Below are 22,104 nucleotides of genomic sequence, written 5' to 3' on the forward strand. Positions count from 1 at the left end.
TATTATTTCATATTTAATTAATATTGTATAATTTTATTACTTCCCGAGCGTAACCGAAGGAACTATTGTAATCGAGCCCGTCAGCCGACCCTTTACTTTTACGTTTTCTCGACCTTTCATGATCTCTAGAGTACGAAGAAATAAGTCTTTCTGTCCGTCTGTTTGTCCGTCTGCCTGTCCGTCTATCTGTCCGTCTGTCTGTTCGTCTGTCCATCTGCCTGGCGTCCCGGATTTTTATTAGACAGATAATCTCCAAAAATACTGGGCCGATTGTTGTCAAATTTTGCATTTATATTAGGAATATCATGTAGATGGTAAAACGCTAACCAAAATTTGTCTAATCATCCCCACCACTAAGGTGATGACGTCACTTCAAAACTGTACATAGTTAATGCGTTTTAAATTGTATAAAACAACATAGTACTACACATGTAGTTTATAGGTTTTTACCCGAAACATTCAGTTTTTATCAGTTAATATTAAAATTATGACACAAAATTTTGCAATTTAATTTTGAATGTACAAAACCGACTGCATTGAAATCTTTCCAATGGTTTGCAGTTATGATAAGCATGATAAATTTTTAATCAAAATGTATTTGCTCATCCCCTCCAAAAGATTGACTACGCCATCCCAAAATATTGCTGAATAAATCCAATCTAAACTGTACAAAATATGATGAGTCTGTACTTGTGATTTATCATTCCATTCATATTTTTGGATTTGCATATACAGGGTGACTCAAAAAAAAATGAATGCGTAATTTTATTTTATTGATTTAATCAGGAACTACAAGACCGAATGCTTTGAAATCTTGGAGATGTTTTAAAATTATCATAGGTATGGCAAATTTTTGATCAAAATGTATTTGCTTATCCTGTCCAAAAAATTGATGACGCCACTCCAAAATTTTGCTGAAAAAATGCTATCTTAAATGTGATGAGTCTATACTTGTGATTTATCACTGCATTAACATTTTTTAAATGTGCTTGTACGGGTGTCTGAAAAAACTTAATGACTGAGTCAATATATTTTATTGATTAAATAAAGACTTACAAAACTGAGTACTTTGAAATCTTGACGTTTTGAAGTTATTGTAAGCATGGTAACTTTTTAATCAAAATGTATCTGTTTCTCAACCTCAAAAAATTGATTACGTCATCTCAAAATTTTGCCGAATAAATTCTTTCGCAAATATGCAAAATATGATCAGACTATATTTGGAACTAATCATTGCATTCATATTTTTTAGATTTGCTTGTTCAAGGCGACTCAAAAAATTAATGAATCAGTTAATTTAATATTCACCAAATCAAAAACGAGCCACCCCATTTTCTGTAAAATGTGAGAGTACGCTCGTCTTTATAACAATAAAATACTGATAAAGTAAAAATTATAATAAAACAACATTCAGAATATTTTGTTAAATGAGGCTTATGAATAATTTTAGTCGTCTGTTTTGAGGCGATAAACTCATTCAAATCAAATAAATGTCTACGTGACATTCTTCCGATGTATAACCCAGTAAACACAGTTGTGATGTTGACGTGACAGGTACGTACTCACAAAAGAACAATAAGTACATCGCATGATTATGTCTTAACGATATACCTGGAACGTAAGCTATATACCATCACAATGGAGTACTCATGCTATGTAACCAACACGTAATGTTGACTACATTTACTAGATATTTCATTATTATGTCGCAGCGATATAGCTTGCACATAAGCATTTAAACATCACACTGTGGTACTCCTGTTTTGTAACTAACACCTAATGCTAACTGCATTTACTAGATATCTCATTATTGTGTCGCAGCGATATAGTTGCCAGGTAAGCCTTGTAACGTCACAATGGAGTACTACGGTTATGTAACCAATAAGTAATGTTAACTATAGTTACTAGATATCTGATTAATATATATATATATATATATATACATGCTTCGGAATGTTTTATTGTTATTAGTTAATTATGTAAAGTGTTTTTCAGTTCATTTTATAAAATGGCATGTTAAATCGAAAATTCACGTTTCTGACAGGGCAACAGCAAAAAACATTTAAAAACATACATATCGAGTATTATATAGCTCTATTTTATATTTATTATTTATGTTTGTGTTGCAAGTAAATAGTATATTCATAAACAAAAGATGCTGAGTCTTAAAAAAAGAAATTTCTTCCCTGTCTTAAATCTTGCACAAGCGAGATGACGCCAATAGTGAGTTGCTCTTAATTTTTTTTTTTTCATATTATATTTCCTGTAATTACATGTATTTATAATTTTATTTTTATACGTCCATAACGACCTGCGCTTTATAAAACAGAAGAAGAGACTTAATGCACATAGTTTATGATCAGAATTAAAAAATGTCCCATCTAACAGGTAATACCAATTAAGACTAGTAATGAGACATTATTTTTTAACCTCTGCCTATGCGTCACTGCCAAAAGGGAACAATTATACATATACAGAATTTTGAAATGAGCTCGAAAAATAAAATGATATATTTCATCATTTTATTAATTCTAATGCAAAATATGTTGATCGGCAACAAAAGCAACACAAAGAAAAAAATCGAAATTAAAAAACTAATCTATTTCAAGGTCAGCGATACCGTTCTTAAATAAAAATGAATTAGATAACTTCTTCACTTTGATCGTAAGGAAAATAAATAATAATTTGAATACGAAACAATAATTGATCATCGAGTTTTGTGTATTGACTTTCGCACTCAGTTATAGGTATATCTGTTTAACATTAAATTTTCAAAAGTTTGATTTTTCCAATGTACTCTTGGGCTCTAAAATAAACTGGTAATGTATAATGTATAATTATAATTGAGTATTTTCGTGGTTGATCTTTAAATTATTATTTATTCAAAAAATTCACTTAATTTCATATCCAATATGTAGCTAAATGAAAACTGATAATAAAGCAGCAGATTGACGAAATAGTGTAGACTTTTTTTAATGTTGGTAATAGAGTGTATGTATAATAACTAGAGAGCGGAAAATATGCAGCAAAATTTTGGGAAATATGATCATATGACATGCATCAAATTTATGCAAATATGCAATAACTTTCTTAATATATGCAGAGATATGCAGTTGCATAATTATGCTCCAAAAATAAAAAAAGCGTAATAACCGAACTAAATTTATTTACAAATTGCAAAAACCTTTTATTACAAAAAATACATAAATCACATTGCAAAGTGTTTAATTAGATCTCACTGACAAATAAATGACATTTTTTAAGATAATATTCTTATACTAAAAAATAAATATAGGTAAACAGAACGAATTAAAAAATAGTAGTAATCGACTATTTAATTACTATTTTGGTAACAATTTATTTTTAAATATTTTTCGAAATATTCTAACAAAAATTTTTCCGGTGATTCTAAAGTATGTATTTGTAAATAGAAAAACTGCGTACTGCGTCCACAGATGTAAAAATACTTATCGGATTAGAGCAGGCACAACAAAACACAGTTTCTTCTTGAAGAATAAGTTCAGGAAAAAGTTTAATTCATAAATTAATTTGAGTTATCTACATATTGACACACATCTCTATCGCTTTAAATACTGAAATGCAAACTCACGATGAAAAATAATAGGATAACGTCCCTTCGACCACCATAAAACATACCATTAATACACTTAAGTAACGAACAAAAATATTGAAATGAACGGTATTTCCAAAAGTAATTAGGACCCGAATTTACCTGGAAGGATGGCTTAACACCCAGTGGTTCCTCCAAACTACCATAAAACCCAAACCTTTCCCAGTTATTTGAAGCTCAGGACAATATTTGCAATATGATTCATGAAATTTCGTCTTTCTAGAAAAATGCCGATCGAATTGCAGTTTTTTTTTCAAAGTAGCACAAAAATTGAAAAAAATGCAAAATATGCACCCGTTACGTGAAATATGCAGCAGGAGGCAAATGTATGCAAATATGCAATTTTTTTATAGCTGTATTCATTTTTAATTAGCATGATTCGTTCACATACTGAATATCAAGAGTTATATACAAAAAATAACGGATATGCAAATTTCATAAAATCCGCTCTCTAATAATAACCAATACATCGGGTATGTTTCTGTTTTTGTTTTCGTTCGGCACCACTGTATTTACAGTATTTAAGCAGGTATACGTTTCCGCCCCTAAAATCCCACGTACGGCATCCTTTGCCCACGTAAATACAGCATCTGGAATGAAGACAGAAACAGAAATAGTTTTACAACACCTTATCAAAATTTAAAAAAACCACTATGTTATTATTTGAAATTTATTGTTAAAGATTATATGGTCAATTAGATGTGGGTCGTCGTATTCTTTAAAAAGTGACTTTCGTCAGTGAGTTCGTAATGCTTATTTAATAATTATATTCAGAGCGAAAAATACAACGGCTTTATTAGAAATACACCAAAGACAAGTCTTTTTCATTGTAATAATTTCTAAGAATTATTTCTGTAAACTTGTTCACTTGAAATGTTATTTTGTAAGTACCTACTTGGCAAATTATAAATAGAACATCTGTAAGGTGACCAGATTTCAAAAGTCTGAAATCGGAACATTAGTTTCCATTTCCATCGTAATCTGATATATAACTGCTTTGAAAATTTTTAGTTGTAATATACTAACAGTACTGACATTAGCTGACATTTAAAACAGTGCTGACAACCGTATCGCTACAAGTTTTGTTCCCAATTTTTCACAAAATAAACTTACTATTCATGAAAATTAGTGATTTATCCGAGGATTTATCTTTATTCTTATCAGATTTATAGAAACCGGAACATTCGCGGAACGAATGTTTTAATCGGAACATTTATTGGACGAAATTTGAAATCGGAATTAGAGTATTGAAATCGGTACAGTTCCGATCAAATCGGAACGTCTGGTCACCTTAAACATCTGGGGTAATATAGGGAAGACCCAACGACACAAACAAAGCCATAAAAATTCTTTTCCCATTGTCCCTGAAACGGGACAAGGTTTTGGAGAGTTCATTCGTCGAATTTTGATTTTATAAAGACGTTTATAAAGCGATGATAGGTAGCAAAAAAATTAGAGAGTGGTTAATTTTGATTTTATTAAATTTATTTCATCTAATAAAAAAATAACGCTCAAATTCTGCATTTATTATCCATCAGATGTTTGGGGGGTGCAGTCGGACCTTTGTTGGTTTGGTTTGTCTATGAGTCGGACGATCCCTTTTTTCCGTATTTATGGTTATTGCACTTCAGACTCACAGTGAAGCTGTCGAATTCCATTTGGCCATTTGGTTCACAACCACCGAACCTTTCTCGTGAATCCGTAACTCACTTCATTTTTAATACAGTTTTGCGAAAATTGTGCCATTCAGTGTGGGTTGTATTTACACTAGGTAAGTTAATATAATTCTAATGAAGTAATCATTTTAATTTTTACATGCTTCTGTTGTTTTTGATAACTGTACGTAAATAACAACAACAGTTTTTATACAGCTGGAAATACCACCATTAATCACTGAAGATACTCCCGCTGATTTTGAAGAACTTACGGTTTGCCATAACATGTTGTAAAGGTATGTTACTGCAATTTTTAATGAACTAGGTGCTAATGAACATAATTTTTCTCTAGACTTGAAACAAATACAAAAAATATGTGCGAAATAAAAGAAATTCTAAAGGAAACGAGTGAACATATCTCCAATATGAAAACGTCATCAAATGTGACAAATCAAAAAGAAAACAGTGATAGAAGATATGCCGCCAAGACCACAGGTAAACAAATTTTGAGGAATTAGAAGATTATCTCTCCCTACTACAACAAGCAGGTTTCTTTGTAAGTTAAAAAAATACAATAAATTTATGTGTACTTACATATAACATAATTTTGGATATTATATACAGGTAGATGCCTGTAATACTATAACACTTTTTAGGAACCTACTAAACATGACACATTTCGCTTAACACGTTACATACATAGTGGGTTGCAGAAAAGTCTTATAGTGAAGCACCCTGTATGTTATACATACGCGGTGACTTCCAAATAGATCCGGAAAAAAAATTCTTTAATTGTCACACGGATTCAAAGTAATTAAATTGCTGCTCCAGTTTCAAAAAACAAATATGGAACATCTTGTTAAATGTAAATGATGCGGCAATGATTTATTCAGTTTCCATTGTGACTAAATGTTTTCTTTGTTTTTGCTGTGTGTTGCTTAGATGAAAACAAATGGCACTGAATGAGGTGTAGATCTTGATATTTTTTCCCCTGAATTAGGACTAGATAAAAGAAATTACTTAAAATTTTCTCTACTTCGTGATGTTGTGGTTTTATTTTCCGAACTTATTTCAGAGTCACTCGATATATACACATAAAAATATTTTCTTCTTTTCTTATTTCAGGAGCTGCTATTGTCCCAGATAGGTGGTAATGGGAAAAAGAACAATGTGGGGCGTGTATTAAAAAAAAAAATTCAGCGAATTTGCTGTAGCTTGTTTGTTCGGTAGGAAAATTCCAAAATGGCTGGGACAAAAACAATGAATATCATGAAAGGTATTTTTTTGCAATAAATATCATTATTACAATTTTTATTTTTGAAGAAATTACAATGAAGACCCATTCCGCAAGAGAAAAAGAAGTAGAACAACGCTGCTCAGAGTGGCTAAGGCATTCTAGTCAACGCCTGAAGAAAGAAAAAACAACGACAGTTTATAGTTTCTGTGTCTTTTTTTAAGTGTAAATTATGTTGTATTATTTTCGAATTAGGAAATCATATATATATTTATTTATTTATATTATGAATTTATATTAATTTTTGTATTTTATTACTTATTACATATTATATTTTTTCAAACATTGAATAAAATAATAATTTACTGTAAGCTCTAAATTTTACTCTCCATATCCATATCCCTAAATGGTAACTAGACTTTTTGAAATGCCTATTCATATCGCATAGATCATGTTAATAAAATATACTGAGAGTAATATGTTTACGATGTTGCGATATATACGTAACGTCTATGCCCATTTAATACGTTATATTGGCGTTTAAAATAAAACGTAACAGATACATCAAAATATAGAGAATCTAGCGACATACTAACACAACGTTATGATGATGTACCAGCGAGCACGTCTCTAGTCTGAAACAATGTGGATGTCACCAGTATGTTACAAGCATGGGTCACTGTTGATTACATTACATAGCACAGGGAAAGCAAATGTATGCAATTTGGGATGTAACAGCTAACAAGATCGTAGACAGAGTTAAGTATCATTAACATCGCTACGACGTAACTGTGTTTACTGGGAAACATTAACATTTTTAATGGTACGCATATAGCTTAGATAGCTTGATTCCCGTTGATAAAGTATCTAAATAAAGTTTTTGCATTCATGACCTTTTTTGATAAACTCGCATATTCTCCAAGATGCGGGAGGTCGATCTTCCCGCACACTTGCTTTTTGCTGTCCGTTGCCATGGTAACCTAGCCCGGAAACGTCAAATTACTAAGTGTTTACGGCGCCGTCAACGTCGTTTATAAATAAAGCTGGGCGGTCGAAATTTATTCATCCTCACTACCCGTCTGGAGTGCGGCCGGTGCAACCCTGCCTTACTCGCTTCTCGCTTTCTAGTTGTGCATCACTTTTGATAATTTAGATAAATAGTTTTATTTTCAGCGAGACCGGCAGTTGAAATTTATAAAAAGTAGTATTATTATTATGTCGTTGATATGAATTTTCAAATCATCAACTGACGTTCAGTTAACGTCAGTTTTCTCATAATTTTCTTGCGTAACATCAGCTGCGAGTTATTGGTCTGCCGTGGTCCGTACATAGTGCAGAAATTTCAACCGCCTAAACCTATTTATAAATAACTCACAGTTGATCTTTTCGGTTTAAAAGTTTATTGTCTTATATCTGTGATGGTGTTTACCCTACAAGAGGAATTCCAAATGATATACTGTTACGTAGATTTGGCTATCAGAGTTTGGTCTGCAGGCGAAAAGCAGCTTCTATCATAATGTTACATAATATTTTAAATTATCGTATTAAATGTGAAGATCTTCTTAAGATCCTAAAGCTACGTGTGCTAAAACCAGGTTTAAGATCATATTCTTTGTTGCATATGCCTGTCCCAAGAACAAACATATTGAAATCGTCTCCAGTATATCAAATGCTTCAAAACTATAGAGAGGTGGAATCGGAGATTGATATATTTAGTACTTCGCCAGCAAAAATTAAGCAGTTTTTCAGTGTCTAATTCTATAATAACTTAGTTGTTTTTGCCTTTATTTTCTAGTTTTTATTCCTCAGTAATTGGGCTCTCAGCCTGTTGAGGGATTACTCATAATAATAATAATAATAATAATAATATTTGTTGCAAATAGTATTATACACAACACGTTCGTGAAGCCTGCTTCTCGTTTAGATTTGCTTAAGCAGGTGGCTCAAAAACATTAATGAATGAGACAATTTATTTTATTCATTAAATCAGGAACGGCTCACTCGATTTTCCCAGAAAATTTTGGAAATACAATACAGTTATTTTTAGTATTACACTCCACCAACCCAAGTTGATATACGTGTCCTTGCAAAAATGTTGATCACAAAACTGTGTAAAGGAGAAACTCATCTCGAATATGTTTCGTTGTACGTCAGGAGTGAGGAAAGTTCTGCCGAAACAACTTTTGACCATTTTTTTTTTCAAATTGTTGTATTTCCTAATCTATACAATGTTGTTTGTTCTGATAGAAATTTTTCAGTTACAGTTTGCTCCAAAGGTGGTGGTGTTCTAGTTTCATTTTCTAATTCTATTAAATATAATGTTATATCTTAAACTTAATTTCATATTGGTGTGTATTTGGTAGAATCAAATTCATATATATTTTGTGTAATATATATACCTGAAAATGCTTACCACCCCTCACTTGCTGTCAACTTAGAATTTTTAGCATCAACTGCTATCCATAAGTTTCCCGCAGCCAATAATGCTCGCTACAGCTTTAGCAAAGCCAACTTTCCTAAACTTTATGAAAATTTGTTGAAAGCAGATTCGACGTTTCTCCATAATTTTGATCATGTTAATATTGCACTGGACAATTTCTATGAATATATGCTTCTAGATCAAAATGTTCCAAAAGTTTCTACTTGTTCGTCTTATAAGTTTCCATATTGGGTCATCAATGAAATTAAGAGTAATATTAAAACAATAGAAAATTTGAGACGTAGGTGGTTAAGAACCAAAAATAATAATGTATCCTATAAAGATTATAAAACGCTAAGATCTATTGCAAAAAATCAGTTAAATAGTGCACATCATGCCTACATCAACCAAATGGAGATTAACTTATAATCAAATACTTCTGGAATATGGAACTTCATATACATCAAAAAATGAACAACAACAAAATTTTACAATGTCATTATTTCGCCTACTTACGAAAACTTTAAAATTTGTTCAGTTTTCCCAATTGGTCAAAATGAACAATATTAATAATGAAAAACTTTCCTTATGCATTGACAGCCGGTGATGATTCAGTATTTCATTCCCAAGTTTTCTTCTTCGAGACTATAGATCTGTTTTTGCCCTACCGCTCTCCGTAATAATTAACATGACATGACCTTAAAAACAAATATTCACTCACAAAAAAGGAAGTTCTCAACTTCTCAACAACTACCGTCCAAAATCTATTTCATCGAACTTTTCATTACATATCACCATACCAAAATGGTTTCGTAAAATGTAGATCTACTCTTATTATACACACTAATTTATCTATGCTATGTCAGACACTAGCCGAAGAAATCGATATTCAAGGTCAAATTGATGCCATCTGCACTGATGTTTACAAGGCCGTTGATTGGATCTCACAGAGAATTTTAATTGTTAAACTTAGTAACTTTGGTTTCCCAGTTGCACTTTTAAAATTAATGCGTCCTTACAATGATAGTCGCTTCAATTATATTTCTTATAATGGCGTCAGGTCCTATTTATCTAATAGCGGCGTTCCGCAAGATTCTAATCTTGGATCGTTACTTTTCAACATATTCATAAATGACCTGCTATATTATATGCCAGTTGTCTAGTTCTTGCTTATGCCGACCACCACAAAATATACTCAAACATTTCTTGTATAGGAAATACGCTACATTTGCAAGCCAATCTTGACAAAATCGTGCAGTGCCCGTGGTGTAATAATAGTATCTTTAAAAAAATGTTTCTTAACATCATTTTCCCATAAAAATACCCACAATGAATTTTCATATTCAATTGATGGATTTTCTACTACTAAGAAAAAGTCAAGCAAGAATCTTAGTGTAATATGTGATGAATTCTTAACGTTTAATTCACACATTGAACACAGCTTGCAAGTCCTTAGGCTTTATCATGACTCATGAGGGTATCTAAGTATTTCTGTAATGGTAACTTGATAAAAATTATGTTTTATGTCTTTGTTCTCTAGGTTAGAAAACGTATTTTTAATTTGGTACGTGCTGTATATGACGCAGCATATGATCCCAGACAGAATTCAGAAGAAATTTTTAAAGTTTTTATCATTTAAATGTGATGGAACATATCCAGAATGGGTTGCGAATATGTTGCGAATATGTTGCTTTTTCTTCACCGTCATCAAATGTTACTTTCAGTATCTTCTAGATGTGTACTCGTTCTCTTGCTTCTCTGGTTTCTAATGGAACAAACTGTGCAGATCTTCTTGGTAATATAGATTTCGATGTACTAGGGCTAGCTTCTATATTTGTACAAACATGCAAGATCCCCACATGCTATGCAGAAGAAAATCTTCATTATTCACAATTTCTTTTTTTTTCAAATATTATCAAGTAGGTATAATATAAACTAATGTACAAAATGCATAAAAAGCGCAGCATTTATTTTTGGAAAAAAAAAATGCAAAAACATGTCAAGCTTTTAATTTTACTCTCCATCTTTTGACACGGGTCAAAAAAAAGTACGTCAAATTTGTAAAAGTTATGACGTCATCAATGATTTTTTTAAATAGGAAGTTATAATTTTGATTGCATTATTTGATAACGCTTATTTTTCTGCATATGAAAATGTAATTTGATGTAGGGGTTACATAACAAAAAAATTGAGAAAATTAATAACAAACAAAATAAACTTGATTTTAATGATAAATCTATACTTTTATAATAAAGCTGAAGCTGTTGTTTATTTGAACACGCTAATCTCAGAAACTACTGGTTCAAATTCAAAAAATCTTTTTGTGTTGGATAGTCCATGTATCATATCTACATATAGGCTATATAAAATCACGCTACGATGATTAGGAGCGAAGTAGCAATGAAAAATTCGGAAAAACGGGAAAATTATTCCTCCTTTGACAGCTTCCGTTGCTTACGCTGCTTAAACGGTTAAAGTTACGTAAAAATCATGTATAACGAAATTGTTCCCCTCTAAAAGTTCTAAAGAAAAGTCCGCGTCAGTATAACCTTTTTTATGGTAATGAAATTTGTTCTAAAATAATAATGCATTATGTATAAAATTCTCGCGTCACAATGTTTGTAACCGAACTTCTCCGAAATGGGTAGACCGATTTGTATGAAATTTTTTATGTCTATTCGGTAGGTCTGACAATAGGTTGTAAACTATTTTTTAAACCCCTAAGTGATAAGGGTGGCCCACCCTAAAAAATTTTTGTCTATTTTTTTGACAAATTTTTTTATTTTTATTTTTTTAAGATTTGACATCAAAAAATACACACAACCCTAAATTTTCACCATTCTACCACCAACCCCCATTTATTAATCATCTATAAAATAAAAATCAATTGCTGTTCCTATTAGTCACGCTAAGACTCAAAAACGGCTTGACCGATTTGAAATATTTTTTATATTACGGGGATGCTTTATAAATAAAAAAAATAAGGATAACTTAAAAGAACAGTAAAAAATTAAAAAATTTTAAACATTTTGTATGGGAATCGGCACTTCGAATTACTGTCAATAGTTGGCGTCTCTGACGGACCTGTCGTCTAACTGACGTGTCATACAAAACTAATTCTTCCGTGTGATTGTGAAAAGTACATATATTGCATTTGAAATCGTTCATTGTTTTTTCGTAAAAAAAAACGTCGTTTATTTTAAGAAAAGTCTTGGTTAAATTTAATTACATATTGCGAAAGTTTCTTATTCATTTTGATCTGCCAATCTATTTACCTATATTCACTTTGTTGGTTTTGACAAAACCTCAAACTTTACCGTTATTCGAGGATTTAATTTGAAGTTTTCAATATTTTAAAATTCTCAAGACAAAATTTACAGATTTGATTGACTGTGAAAATAATTCTGTGTCGTTTTATGAAGTTCATTAAAATGCCGAGAAGACGAGAACCTCACATAGGTCCACGAATCAAATGTGCGACGAACTACCTCAGGTGCAAACCGCATTGATTTATTTCATGGGTAATTCGGATATGGAAGTTGATCAGCGTTATGCTCATAATCAACATAATCATACATTGAAGCGAGACATTGGGTGGTATGAATAAAACTTAGTAGATACTCATATTCGAAGTACGAAGTACCTACTTCATTATTTATTACTCTTATATACCTGAGCATCTACTCTATGTACTGAGTACCTACTGGGAAACATTGTATCGCCCCGGACACAAACTGAACATCTACGCGTTTTGCGAGCATTTAATCTAGATGTGAGCATCGGCGTGGCAAATAACTGAGCTGTCTGTAAAGTAGCTTAGAAAACCAGTAGGATCGTTGTAAGAGTGAATTTTAACTAAACATGGTGACTTTCATAAATGTGAAACGTCGTCAAAAGGTGCATTCAGTTTGAAAAACACATTAGGAGCAGGAATATCGAAAACTTTTCATGTAATTAACTTTTATTTATTCATAAATTGTGCAGTGCATTTTTTCTAACACTGGCCATAGAGATTCCCATCTCAAGGTGTCTACCCCATACTAACTTATATTTTGGTGACTCGATTTTTGCCTTGACGGTTGAACACTGTCACTGTTGTCCTTTTTTGTTGTATCGAGATGCTACTTGAGCATCAACTGTTACTTACTGAAGTATTAGTATCATCTAGAAAAACTAGAAATATTTTGATTTGATATTCGAGTAGATACTTCGTATTTCGAGTATGAGCATCTACTGAGTTTTATTTATATCAACCATTGTCAAAAAATTGATCGAACGTTGTTTCGACAGAACTTCCTTCGCACCAAAAGTATAATGAAACATATTCAGCATTTTCGAGTTGAGTCTTTTCTTCACACAATTTTGTGATGACCTAATCAACATTTACTATCAACACGTAGATATACCACCTTGGATTGGTGCAGTGTAATACTAAAAATAACTGTATTGTATTCCCAAAATTATCTGCGAAAATCGAGTGAGCCATTCCATCAATTTTTTGGGGGGAATAAATAAATATTCTTAACAATTTACCATGCTTACAATAACTTTAAAACGTCTGCAAGATCTCAAAGTATTCATTTTTGCAACTCTTGAGTTATTCACTAAAATAAATTGACTGATCCATATATTTTTTTGAGTCACTGTAAAAGCAAATCTAAAAAATATGAATGCAGTGATAAATTACGAAAATATACTGATGATATTTTCCACATTTTAGATAGGATTTATTCGGCAAAATCTTGAGATGACGTCTTTAAGTTTTTGGGCTTGATAAACAGATATATTTTGATTGAAAACCCACCATGTCAAACAGTAACTTCAAAACGTCTGCAATATTTCAAAATTCAGTTTCTTGATTCAATCAATAAAATAAATTGACCCATTGATTAATTTTTTTGAGACACCCCCTATAAGCAAAACTAAAAAATATGAATGGAATGATAAATCACAAGTATAGTCTCATCCTATTTTGGACATTTTAGATAGGATTCATTTGGCAAAATTTTGGGCGGACGTCATCAATTTTTTAGAGGGGATAAGTAAATATATTTTGAATACAAATTTATTATGCTTATCATATGTTTAAAACATCTGCAAGATTTCAAAGCATTCGATTTTGCAGATTCAAAATTAAATTGTAGGTGAAACGGAGTTCACGGGGTCAGCTAGTATTCAATAACAGAACAATACGTTGGAGTAAAAATTTATTCTATAGAAATTGTTCAAACTGTTCCCCATTCACTTGCTTCAATTTCTGACACAAACACAGACGATGGCAGTGGTAGACCTGACTGAAAAAGAAATAACACACTATTGTTATACACTACAAGAGTATTACTACTTTATGGTTCAGAAACAACAAAATTCGGAAAATGAAAAACTTTCCTTTTTACAAGCACTTCTTTATATTTGTTTTATTAATACGTTACTTCTTACCTTAATATGTAATTTATGACATACATAACACACCGTCGCGAGCAAAAAATTTTGGTCATTTTTTTACACAGAATTAAATGGCAGACACTGATACTGACGTATGAATAAACAGAAATAGCTGAAAGAACTAATTCAGTTAGGACACAGTTTATGAAATACCTTTGAAGATAAAATTTAAAACTTTAATTAGAAACAAAATACATTCATCGGATACGTGCTCCCATAAGAATAGACATCAGTTAAAAGAGTTCCAATACTAACAGTTTTTATTATTACTTAGAAAACTTTATTACAAGGTAAAAGTAAACTACTTCAGTTATAATTATGACAAATATCTCCATCTTCAAAATCAAAATCTGCAATATCCTGATGTATGGGATAACATTGGCTGCATGCATTTTGCATTTCTGATGCTAGGTTTTTAGACAAAGAAAACGTTTGTTGGCCGACAGACTCCATTCCAACTACTTGATGACAAGTTGTCAGTAATACTTTACTAGAAAACTTTCCACAATTCAGACATGTCAACGTGGATTTTGATTTAGAAATTCCTGTTTTCCACTTTTCGACATCAAACACTTTGTGTTTGTATCTATAGCCGAGTTTTTGGCGATACATATTGTCATTCCAACCTAGAGAAACGGCATAGTTCCATTTATTAGTAAAGAGGTATTTAATGGGTGGAAGTGGAACAATTCTTTCAGAAAATTTTGGTGATATTTGAAGTTGTACCAAACCATCGTAGTTTGATCGAACAACCTTAATAACAGCGTGCTCTCGACCTAGATGCCCCCAAAATGGACTTTCAGAGCGCACTGTTAAATTGAACCATTCTAAATCGTCTTGAACACAAGATTCGCCTTGAAAAAAATTTTAAAATAATTTTTTTATTGTCCAAAATCTTACTTGTTAACATCCACTTGGTTGACAAAACCAAACCACTGCAAGAGAAAATTTTGTGTCCTGTATCATCTTTATATGCAGGTAAGCTCAGAGCCACCAAAAATGGATATTTTTTCATGTGTGAAGTAGCAAATTCATCTACAGATCTTTTGCTCTTTTCCTTTGAGATAGTTACCTCGGTTACCTTGTATGATAAAGTGCCTTTCGCCCCATTTGGATAATATCCGTGTAAGCAAGGGCACATGCGAACAGCCTTTTCGAAACGAACTTTTGTCCCATCTGCAGGAAATGTGTTGCGTTCACGAATGGACTTTCGTAAAAGGAATCCAATACAAAATGCAAAAATAATGTCTGCTATCAAAAATATTATAAAAAAAATAAATAAACATAAATCCAGTCTTGACAGTCTCATTTGCAAAATATTGTCACATTGATGGTTTAAATTTCGTTGTCATCGAAACTAGGAGAGACGGTGCCTCCTCCTTTAATCAGTAACCAGACAACTGTGTATTCATAGCTTAGTCACGGGAAAATTAACGAGGCCGAAGAGGGTAGGCGGTGTAACATACACAACTTCCAAACATGCCAAGACGTCGTGAGTCGGTTCATTTTCATCAACTGAGTGAGTTTGAAAAAAGGACGCATTGGCGGTATGAGAGTAGCCGGGTTTTCAATAAGGCAAATGTCGGACCGTATAGGCCGTAGTGTTTCAACGGTGTTGCAGTGTTGGAGGAGGTGATCTGAGGAAGAAGTGCATGAGCAAATTCGTGGATCTGGTCGTCCTCAAAGAACGTCAGCACGCGAAGATCGTCATTTACGAATTGCTGCCCTACGAGACAGACGTTCTACCACTCGTGCAATTGCAACTGATTGGATGGGTGCGTTGGAGCATATGATCTCCATGTCATCAGTTTATCACCCAATAAGGTCGTTTGGGTTGCGTTCATATGGACCATTTCTTTACCTCCCATTGACACCAAGATATCGTACTCGTAGGTTGCAATGGTGCACGAGCGAGCAAATTGGTACCACGAATGGCATCGGGTAGTGTTCTCAGACGAATCTCGGTTTTGTCTTTGGGCTCATGATGGACGTAGGAGGATGAGGCGATTGCGTGGAGAACGCCGAAATTTGAATTTCGCTGTTGAACGCCATACAGCTCTCACAAAAGGCGTGATGGTTTGGGGGGCAATAACGCAAGGTGGCAGGTCCACTCTAGTTTTCATTCAAGGAAATTTTAATGCAAGAGGAAACATCAATAGTGTACGAGAGTCGATTGCAGTTCCTTACCTCAGAGGGTTACATCGACCCCTATTTCAGCAAGACAATGCACGCAAGAATCACAACTGAGTACCTTCAACAACATAATGTTGAAGTTCTTCCCTGGCCTGTCCGTTCACCAGATTTGTCACCAATCGAACATGTGTGGGATATCATAGCGCACCTCTAGGTAACTTGCAGCATCCCCGGAATAATTTAAATGACCTTCGCATGCGGCTTTAGAAAGCTTGGGACCAGATCTCACAGGACACCATAAACCATCTTCTTTCAAGCATGCCTTGCCGAGTAAATGAGTGCATTAGAAATCACGGTGGACCCACACATTATTGAATACATTTTTTATTTCACAAGTTTTAGGCTTGTTATATTAATCGTTTATTTGGTTCGATTTAATGCACATTTGGTGAAACTTTCAGTTTTTATCAGTCAAATAATTCAAGGTCTTCGGATTTTTATGGAAATCAGATATGCAACCTGGAAGTTAGATTTCGTTTGTTGTGTTGCATATACTCGTAGAATATCGGAAGTTTAGTTTTTTAGTTTCTCTACTTACTCTACTCTATTTACAAAAAACAAAAAACCTTCATAAATTATACACCAAAACCTTAACCATGAATCATTCTATTTATTGGTGACAATCGCATGAAAATTAGTGTAGTAGTTTTTGAATGTATTGCATTCGGACATACAGTTAAACAGACAGAGACTTTGTTTTAAACTATGTATAGATAGAAGATAAAGTGAATTCGCCCATTATAATGGAAGAACTAACTTGTATACCAGAAAACTGCTGAAATTCCGTTTAAGACATTACACATTACTTTCATAACTACAGTCAAGTATATAGCATAGCACTCTCCTTCAATCAGAAACTTACTTGGCAGGGTTATATTAGAGAATTTATTTAAGAATATCACAAGGGCCTTGGCTTGTTACAGACATTAACCCACTGCCAATAGTGAGCCGATACAGACATGCTTTTGCAAATTTATGAAAGTCAAATCAGGTCCAAGCTTGATTATGACTCTATTGCTTATGTTCAGCTAGATAGCAAGTTCTGGGACGGTTGAATTCTATTCACAATACACCTCTGAGAATAGCGATTTGAGCTTTTTGCACATACCCCTCTGCAAAATCTGTACACTCTAACAGTTGAATTTTCACTTTCTGTTCTACAGTAGAGCTTACGAATTGCAGCACATATTAATCATCAGTTTACAATGTCCTTTTCTCCCTATGTTCGTTTGTTGATCTTTACGCAAAAACCTTCCATGTGCCCTCTACCTTATCGTCGATTCTCGTCGCTGTTAGCTATTAGCCGAATTTCTCCATACCTAGTCTATCCTCGTCGTAATACAATCAATTTCCTCCTTGAGTTTGAGGTAAAATTCACATAATTTTAATGTGTAAGCAGACTTGTTATCAGTTTAAGTTCATTATTTGTCAAATCGAATAGCTTTTAGTCTCCTTTGACAAAAATGTCACAAACTTTTTCGCATGCTGTTGATTCGGAACTTGTTTCTTGTGGGATTCTTTTTCTTTCCACTCATAGATTTCAGAAGCAGGTGGGTTTTCGTTAGACCACAGTAGGGTTCTGGATAAATGAAGCTTTCGAACTTTTTTTAGTAAGGGTGTCTGCCATTTCTTTTTCTTGTATTCTCTCATGTCTTGGCACCAAGCACAGAGTAGTTCTGATTTGCTGCTCAGTTAGTTGAGAGGTTGTTTACAGTTCCAGACCGTTTTAGATGCACCACAGTCCTGGTAATAAATCTGCGAATGCAGAGGTAAAGATGCACCAAACTCTTTCCCAAGAAGATAGCAACAGATACAGTGCCCTGACTGTTGGTCTAGAACCTCGATATGGGGATGAAAATTTGAAACAAGTTTTTACAGCCTAAGTAAAGACAAGAACACAGAAGAAGAATTTGAGGCAGATGTCAAAAGACTTACATACTTCGACGTACGACCAACTTTTCAAGAGCGTCTTGCGGCAGAAACCTTTATCAACGGTATTCGCGACGCTGAATTTAAGAAAATTCTACCAGTATCCAGGTGCGGACATCATCTGATTCTCTGATTCGTGCACTGGAAGTGAAAACTGTATACAATTCTGTAAAAACGTGCAACAAAATCATAGTGGCAGAACTAGAGAAGGAAGAAAACGACGAGATAAAAAAGTTATTGAAAAAACTGTCACAACAAATAGATGGCCTATCTCAAGGACGAAAGAATGGTGTGTCTGGTACGAGAAACCTGGAATGTTATAGGTGTGAGCGTCAGGACCATTTCATAACCATCGGCACCTCCATTTATATTCGCTAACGCATATATAAAGCCTCCCATTTTCGATTTGAAGTGTTTCTCACAAGTTGGCCGTGGTGTACTCCTACTAGGACCCTCCTGCCTTGTTAAAGTAACTATTTTCTGCGGAAATTTTAAAGAACATCAACACCCTTTCGTTCAAACGAGCTTCAAATAAATGATAATAAAACATCAAGATAAAACTTTGCAATTGTGATTCAATTCGGTTAATATGGGGAAAAAGTGATAGTTATATATAGTTCCTGATTGTCAGGTTGTGTGGTGGTATGATGTAGTGATACCGGGATTAGTGAGGTTATGTAAAAAGAAATGTGTTACATTTTAACTTGATTGAGACGTTTGAAGAACAAATAGTATGTTTTAGTTGGAGTAAAAGTCCTTTCTGTGCCTCGTCTGTATTGTCGGCCTCGCTTCGTTCCGCCGTCAAACTTACAGAGCTCGCAACGAAAAGTAACACTTTTGCTCTTAATAAAACAATGTACTCTTTCTTGATGAAAAAGTTTTCAAATCGTCTAGAAATGATTATTTTAAAGCTAGACCGTTTTGACGAAGTTGAAGTCAACCTCCTTACATATCCCTATTCGAAAATATTTGAGATGTGATAGACAGGAGATATTTTTTTAAATTGTATTATTTTAATATTTTTTTTTATACCTTTTAATGCCAAATAAAGAAAGACATGTATTACATTTCTGAATGTAGAAAAATGTTTTTTTTTAATTAATATTAAATGTGACCCCTCGTGCTATTAAAAAAAAATTAAATTGGTCATATATCTCCAAAACAAATGTTGATGGAAATTTGAATGACATTTCAGAGGATAGAATTCAGTTTTTACTTGTGTACCAAATTTTAGTGAGTTCTGATTCACCGTTCTGGAGATATTTAGCTGTAAACTTTTTAGCAACCCTGAATGTAACATATTTTATTTAATATTTAGTTAAACATAATATTTTTGTTAAATATTCCTAAAATAAATTTTTAAAAAGGTTTCGTTTCTTTATTAGTATTAATAAAAATAAATTAGGGGTCGCTGACATTTTAATTAAATCTGGGGGGTCGCCACAGAAAAAAGTTTGGGGACCACTGATCTAAGCAACATTGACGACCAAAGATTTTTGATCGTAGTACTATGTACCATGATATATAACGAACTTATTACTTGGAAAAACCAGCAAATTTATTATTTTTCATATAATTAAACATTATTAAACTCTTGTTATTACGGCGTAAGTATTGCCTACAACACACATAACTAATAACTAATATGGACTAATTATTAAGGTCAGTTACTAAGCGGAGTTGGTCGACTTGTAATTTTCTATATCATGCAGAGAAACTAAAAATTATAGCTGATTCTTCTTTAAAACTAGGAGTTCAAACTACTTTCACTTTTATTCAAATCATAAGGAAAGAGTCTTTCAACTTGTATCTGACTCTGACAGACTTCTATGTCATTAAATTTATGAGTATCTCTATATATCAGGAAACACTCATCACTTGCATCCAATTTCTGAACAAAATTTGTTTTTGGATCTACAAATCCATTACACATATTTCTGCCAAAGGATTCCATGGCAATTAATTGATGACAACTTGTCAGTACGGGTTTGCTAGAAAATTTTTCACATCTCTTGCAAACTTGTATGGACTGCGAACCAGAATTTATTGAAGTCCATTCTTCAACATGAAACCTTTTAAATTTTTGTCTGAAATTCAGGCTTTCTTGATACATTTTGTCATTCCATCCAAAAGAAACAGCATAAGTCCAATTACCACTAAAAGGATATTTAATGGGGGGTGAGGGCACAGCGGCTTCTGCAAATTCTGGCCAAACTTTCAATTGCACTAGGCCACTGGAATGTTTCACAACATCAACAACATCATGTTCATGTCCAAGATGCGACCAAAATGGACTCATAGACCGTACGGTTAAATTGCACCAATCTGAATCATGATCTATACAGCTTTGGCCTACAAATAAACCTTTAACTTTTTGCGGTTCTTGTTTTGTGCTATTTTACTTGTTAAGAGCCATTCAGCTGATTCAATCAAACCATTACAAACGAATATTTTCTCCTTAGGATCGTCATTGAAGGCAGCAATGCTTAAGGATGCTAAGTAAGGATATTTTTCCATGTCTGCAGTATAGATGTCATTTAAGGATCTTTGTCGGCGAGCTTTTTTGTCTATGGATCTGAATTTAATTTTTTCCTCGGTTCCATATAGAAAAATTCTGTATAAACAAGGACAAGTTTCAGCTGCGTCATCAAAATTATAATCTGATCCATCAGCAGAATACCAGCCCTCCTCATTTATATACTTGGGCATAACTAGTTTAACTAAAAGTGCAAGGATTATATCTGCAACTACAAAAAATATTACGGCAATCACTAAGATTAAAGTTAAATTCAATGACATTTAAGTATTGTCAACAAAACGTTTTCCTTAGTTGTCTGTGTTTTTTACAAAAAAAATTGCACAACGTGTATAGAGATTTCGTAAACTTAATCTAGACTTGTTGAATTAATAAGAATGTGGATGTTGTTTCGTAATTTAATGGATTCAGGAAGCAGCATTAATTATAATAATTACTAATTTTGTTTTGTACTACTTGACCTTGTTATGTGGTGTTTTAATAACTATAAATGCCGATGGATTTAAAATATATATAACAATAAAACCCAAAACAATTGTCTTTCCATTTTGCACTATAGTGATCAACAAATACCTATTATATGGTAAATGCATATTACATAAATATTTCGCATGTTTCATAATTTTTTGTAATTTTTGCATTTTTAAACGTTCCATATTTTGGCAATTTCCGCTCGCGCGTTAAATGAATTTAATGGAGCTAAGGAGAGTATTAAATAAGTATTAATAAGAGGACGGATGATGCCCTAATGAGTGAACGATAAAAAAAAAACATTTTTTTTTTGTGAAATAAAGGGGAAAATGTATTTTCTAATGAAGAATTTTTAGAGACTGTTTAGGATCGTCCTGCATGCTAAATTAGAATAAGGGTTATCGTTGAAACCGCATATTCTTTAGTCGCAGATTACGTGGTTTCGTGTTTAATCATTCCGTTTACAATAGCTTCAAGAAGAAACGGGTAGATACACTGAAGAGCTGTTTCTGGTAATTTATTCTTCTTTCTTTGAATTGGGACAGCTAGTTTTATTTCCAGGGATATATTGTCGCCACGCCGGTAGATATT

At 33.0% G+C, this 22,104-nt stretch overlaps 1 protein-coding gene and 2 long non-coding RNA genes across 4 annotated transcripts; 1 reads left to right on the top strand and 2 right to left on the bottom strand.

Annotated features, from left to right (window-relative positions):
• The first annotated feature begins 5,181 nt into the window (after positions 1-5,181).
• On the top strand, positions 5,182-6,726 carry LOC135122699 (uncharacterized). The gene is made up of 3 exons (XR_010279438.1): positions 5,182-5,582; positions 5,639-5,842; positions 6,412-6,726. It is a non-coding gene; the product is annotated as an uncharacterized LOC135122699 (long non-coding RNA).
• A 7,900-nt stretch (positions 6,727-14,626) lies between these two features.
• On the bottom strand, positions 14,627-15,679 carry LOC135122703 (uncharacterized). Its single transcript, XR_010279439.1, has 2 exons — positions 15,285-15,679; positions 14,627-15,238 (listed from the first exon to the last, which is right to left on the bottom strand). It is a non-coding gene; the product is annotated as an uncharacterized LOC135122703 (long non-coding RNA).
• Positions 15,680-20,109: 4,430 nt separating this feature from the next.
• LOC135122706 (uncharacterized) lies at positions 20,110-21,294 on the bottom strand. Of its 2 annotated transcripts, XR_010279441.1 has the most exons (3): positions 20,909-21,294; positions 20,178-20,858; positions 20,110-20,124 (listed from the first exon to the last, which is right to left on the bottom strand). XR_010279441.1 is itself a non-coding variant. In XM_064047079.1 (2 exons), exons 1-2 carry the CDS (start codon positions 21,213-21,215, stop codon positions 20,254-20,256), a joined length of 912 nt encoding a protein of 303 aa, XP_063903149.1. In that variant the 5' UTR covers positions 21,216-21,294; the 3' UTR covers positions 20,116-20,253. The 2 variants fall into 2 exon arrangements, 1 of the variants encoding a protein (XP_063903149.1); XM_064047079.1 differs by having other exon boundaries at positions 20,116-20,858.
• Positions 21,295-22,104: the final 810 nt, after the last annotated feature.

Source organism: Zophobas morio, unplaced genomic scaffold (genome assembly GCF_036711695.1).
Source record: "Zophobas morio isolate AGI-343-1 ecotype UQ-CSIRO unplaced genomic scaffold, CSIRO_AGI_Zmor_V1 ptg000002l, whole genome shotgun sequence".
In the NCBI taxonomy this organism is placed as follows: Eukaryota; Metazoa; Arthropoda; class Insecta; order Coleoptera; family Tenebrionidae; genus Zophobas; species Zophobas morio.

Coding starts and splice junctions, on each gene's coding strand:
- LOC135122706 (XM_064047079.1), bottom strand. CDS start 21,215: ATGCCCAAGTATATAAATGAGGAGGGCTGGTATTCTGCTGATGGATCA. Junction 20,859..20,908: donor AGCTGAATGGCTCTTAACAA/GTAAAATAGCAC, acceptor GTTTATTTGTAG/GCCAAAGCTGTATAGATCAT.